A 5,000-nucleotide genomic window follows, 5' to 3' on the forward strand; every position below is an offset into this window, starting at 1 on the left:
CATGCTTGAATGTGTGTGTGTCTCTGTCAATGTGTGTCTAATGTTTATGGGTGTGGGCCAGTCAATCAGTGTAGGTCACTTTCTCTCCCTTCCCCCGATGCCCTGGCGTGTGTTTATCTGTTTCAAGGGTGACAAGACTGTGACAAGACTGTCGAGGCATTCATTCCCTCACACACCCCGGGGCCCATAAACCTAGCGGAGCGGCTCCGGAGAGCAGCTGCGCTTTCTTTATGACGGGCGGAGACTAGAGCAGAGCAGAGGAGCGGGAAGAAAGGACAGAGCCAAGTCCACTGACTATAAACCAACAATAAGCATCTGTGTTGAGCCAGGCAGCCAGACGGCTGGTCAAATGGTGGGTTAGTCCGACAAGGTTGGATGAACAACTCGCAATAGATAATTTACTTAACGTCAGGCTCCACACCCTGACGTTAGCATACGCCTCATGCACATGCCATCAAACATGAGGCGGCTTGGTGTTTTTCTTATCTACAAAGCAAATAAGAAAATAATGAAAATGCAGGCTCATCCCGATAAGACTTCATTTCCATATGAAGTAGTTTGCATGTGAAATGGATGCTCAGTCTTTGACAAACATTCGGACATTCCTGTGTCCCTATGTGGGGCCGAGCGCAGCGGTGAAACTCTACGCGAGGAGAGCTGGAGTGCTGATGCTGAGATAGAGGATAAGAGAGGATGGGGGAGGGGAGAGAGAAATGGAGAGAGAGAGAGAGAGAGAGAGAGAGAGAGAGAGAGAGAGAGGGAGAGAGAGAGAGGGAGAGAGAGAGAGACAGACAGATGGAGAGAGATGGAGAGACTGAGAGCGAGATAGCAAAGTTTGGCGTAGTGGTGAATAAGGAGGAACTGTGTATGTATTTGAGCATGTGTGTGTGTGTGTGTGTGTGTGTGCGTGTGCGTGTGTGAGAATGTGTGAGAATGTGTGTGTGTGTGTGTGTGTGTGTGTGTGTGTGTGTGTGTCTGTGTGTGTGTGCGTGCTTACGTGTGCATGCGTGCATGTGTGTGCGTGTTTGCGTGTGTGTGCATGCGTGTGTGTGTGTGCATGTGTAACATGCTCACATCTGTCATGAGGCTCTTGAAGACGACCAGTTCGGTCTTCAGCCGCTCCACCTTCTCTGTCAGCTCCCCCTGAATACCCTCAGACTCCACGGCATTCTGGGAAAAAAGACAGGAGACATTTACATGAAGAATTAATAAACGAGGAAAGAGGGTGGGGGGATACTAGCCTGATTCTCATCGACTTGCAAATTGTCTTCGAGAATAACAAAAGTTTCCCAAATGGCATGGTTGACCTGCCTCCCTAGGTTTGCTACTGGATGGCTGGTGTCCGACAAAGTGGGTGGAGTTCCCGGTTTTTTTTGGGAGATCAGAAACGGTGTTTACATTGCTCTTGGCCTGACTAGAAGCAACGCAGAAGGTGTTGCGTCACTAGGAGGGCGTGGCCTGGCTAGGGGGATAAAGCAAACCGTAGACACAGAGGACAAATTTTACTTTCACATATTACCAGAGATGGTATCTAACAAGCGGCCATCTCTGATATTACATTCCATTTGCCAGGCGCAAATCCTGTCTCTAGGTAAAAAGAAAACATCACACTTTTCACTTTCAGACTCTTGAAAGTTCAAAGAGAAAGGCATGAGAGAATACGAACACAAAGAGAATCCAAAAGGAGAAGGGGGGTATTTCAGCACATACTGTCTGACACAGAGAATAAACAATTGAAATTCAAGTTCAATTTCAAGAGTTTATTTGCCATGTCAACACAGTTGATAGCATTTTTTGTGGCATATTCCCAACATCAAAACAAATCAAATCAAATACAAACAATGGATATGACACACAGCTGAAGAGCACATACAATAAATATAACTATGGGTAGACATAAACAGTAAACAGAGAGGGTCCCAGCAGGCATTGATTGGACAGCAGTTAAGTTACAGATTATGCTGAAATAATGAAGTGCATAAAAGGAGAAAGGGTAGTGGGGTGAGGGCTATCTAAGGACACGTCTGAAGACAACATCAAGAAAGCATCAGCACTGGAAAACACTCTTTCAGTTTCAGACATCCTCAGAGAGTCCGAGAGACAGAGACGGGGAACAGAGAGACATACAGGGCATCAAAGCACTGAGTGTGGACAGGGCCGCTGACAGCTTTCGCTGGGCCCAGGGCAAAGTCATCAGAAAGGGCCCCCTACCCCGGTAACCCCTGACACACCCCGAACCCAGAACTCTGAACCCAGAACTCTTCTCCCCTCCCCTTTTCCCCTCCCCTTTTCCCTTCAATAAAGAAACACTTGGTGTTCGTGATTCGCATCTGGTTGTCCTGCCTCATACCTGACACTACCCAATACATACAATGTAATTGGGAGTCAATTCTGGGCCCCCTATCTCCCTGGGCACGGGACAACATACCCCTTTGTCCTCCCCCTGGTGGCGGGCCTGAGTGGGGGAGTATTTTCTGAGAACGAGGGCAGAAGACACACTGAGGATCAACAAAGAGGGGGAGTGAGAGTGATTGAGTGTCTTCCAAGAGAGAGCAGGAGAGCTCTCTTATTAATGAAAGCCATGGGGGACATCTCAGGACACGCTGTCTGAAGGTGAAAGAGAAAAAAAAACATAATTCCAGGAAGAAAACTTCTAGGATAACACTGGAAAAACTTCTCTGGAAAGACTGTGTCAATGTCCTTGGTGGTGACACAAGAGGACAGAGCAGGGACATGATCTTAACAATACATTTTTAAAAATAGATCTTGATGGAAAAAAGGTGTTTGTCTATGACTCGACTACATTAGTTAAATTGAGAAACTGACCACTGGAAGATAGCCAAAGATGCTACGAGCACAAGCACGTCTATTACTGACCACACAATGAGGCACTTCCGATGTAAAATTGGATTGGATTAAAACGACTGTTTTTAGCTCACTGGCTCAATTCAGGAGTTTGCAGTAGCTGCATACTGTAGGCTACGTCTATTTCCCTATGGGTGAGGTCTTGACCCGTAGGCCTCATTCTAAAGACTGATTTGGTGTAGCAGCACAAATGGCTGATAACAGCCACTATGCCTTTTAAAATAGGAGAACTCACATTGTTTTATGTGGCTAACCTTCCTGTGCATGTCTCCTTCCTCTCACTCCCTCACACAACACTTAGTAGGGTTTGAATGCATATTTTGTCTGTGACCTCGGCTGCAACAAGTTTACCAGAGTTCTCTATTTCTAGCCAGGCTGTGCCCTCCTAGTGACACAACACCTTCAGTGTTGCTACTAGTCAGGTCAAGAGCAATGCAAGTACTTTCTGAGCTCCCGAAAAATCGTGAACTTTGTCGGGAGCCAAACAACCATTAGCCAACCAAGGGAGGCGGGTCAACCATGCCGTTTGGGAAATGTTAATTGTTATGCTCTTGGTCAGACCAAGTCTCGAAGAGATGATAATCAGGCTACTCTATTTCCACCTTTGTCTATTTCCAAGGATACAGTCTTTCCCCTGTGCCAAATAACTGTGAACTGTAACGATACACTCAACTCATGATTCAGATTGTATATCAAACTTACGGTTTGATGCACCCCACGATTTTTAAAATGTATCATTTTTTGATGATCATTCACTGGTAGAATAGAAGAGGTTAAATCATTAAAAGGCTAATCTAGGCTAAAAGGGCAACAAAGGCTAATCATTAAAAACTGTTCAAAAATAATAACGATATTGATTCGCAATCACATCATGTCATGTGGTTGTTTTCTGGACTGAAGGGTAGGATAGGGCATATCACGATACTGCCTCCTTGCATCACGTGACTGCGTATCACGATTTCTCGGTTCGATACAATATCGTTACAGCTCGAATGATGGCTACTACAGTGATACTAGAATCGCTTTCGCTAGTTGGTTTACTTGACTCATTTTCCTGTGCATGTCTACCCTGTTTGAGCTTAAAGCATCAGTAAGACCCATACCATACGAGCTACATTGCCTATGGGCAACAAGGTTCGATTCCGGCCTGGGTCAACTCCCAAACCTACTGCACCCTGTCTTGTCTTCTCTGCCAAATGTAGCAGAGTGGACTTTTAAGGTTTGATAATTACCCAAAATAATAACCCATCTTGTAGTTGCACGACTACGCCACTGGGGGAGTTTCACCCCCAGACTATAGGATAATTTGACTTAAACCAGCAATAGTAACACAAGGCACACAGGTTCGAAAAGACATGAGGAGACGTGAATTCCAACACAAAAAGGTAGTCATTTTATTTATTCGGGACGAGACTGGCAAGAGCTCACAGTGACTAAAGGGGGCATGCTACTGGAAAGTGTACCTTCATCACAGCAACCCATGACTTAAAACAGTCCACAGCAAACATTCTGGATTACACAGCAAACAAGTGCCAAATGCACCACACTAGTATATGACTAGCCACCCTCTAAACTAATGCTCCTTGCCAGATAAAACCCGATGTTACCTTGGGGGTTATGCCAAAAAAATGAAAATAAAACAAAAAACACAAGACAAAACAAGACAGTCATGGGTGAGCGGTTAGGGCGTCAGACTTGCATCCCAGAGGTTGCCGGTTCGACTCCCGACCCGCCAGGTTGGTGGGGGGAGTAATCAACCAGTGCTCTCCCCCATCCTCCTCCATGACTGAGGTACCCTGAGCATGGTACCGTCCCACCGCACTGCTCCCCATGGGGCGCCACTGAGGGCTGCCCCCTTGCACGGGTGAGGCATAAATGCAATTTCGTTGTGTGCAGTGTGCAGTGTGCACTTGTGTGCTGTGGAGTGCTGTGTCACAATGACAATGGGAGTTGGAGTTTCCCAATGGGCTTTCACTTCACTTACACACCATCTCTCTATCCTGATTGTTCTACTGTCCTGGTGAAATAAAGGAATAACAGACTAAAACAAATATTAAAAAGCAACACTAAGTAGTCGTTTGTTCTCCTCTAATACAGAGGCGAGGCAAGGAAAGTCAAGGCCATTTTATTTGCAT

At 45.9% G+C, this 5,000-nt stretch overlaps 1 protein-coding gene across 2 annotated transcripts in view; it reads right to left on the reverse strand.

Annotated features, from left to right (window-relative positions):
- iffo2a (intermediate filament family orphan 2a) overlaps positions 1-5,000 on the reverse strand; it is a 43,352-nt gene that overhangs the window by 11,611 nt on the left and 26,741 nt on the right. For both annotated transcript variants that reach the window (XM_063208430.1, XM_063208431.1), the window contains exon 3: positions 1,075-1,170. In XM_063208430.1, the coding sequence (XP_063064500.1) occupies positions 1,075-1,170 (96 nt within the window). The remainder of the gene's footprint in view (positions 1-1,074; positions 1,171-5,000) is intronic.

The sequence above is a fragment of the Engraulis encrasicolus genome, chromosome 10 (genome assembly GCF_034702125.1).
Source record: "Engraulis encrasicolus isolate BLACKSEA-1 chromosome 10, IST_EnEncr_1.0, whole genome shotgun sequence".
NCBI lineage: Eukaryota > Metazoa > Chordata > Actinopteri > Clupeiformes > Engraulidae > Engraulis > Engraulis encrasicolus.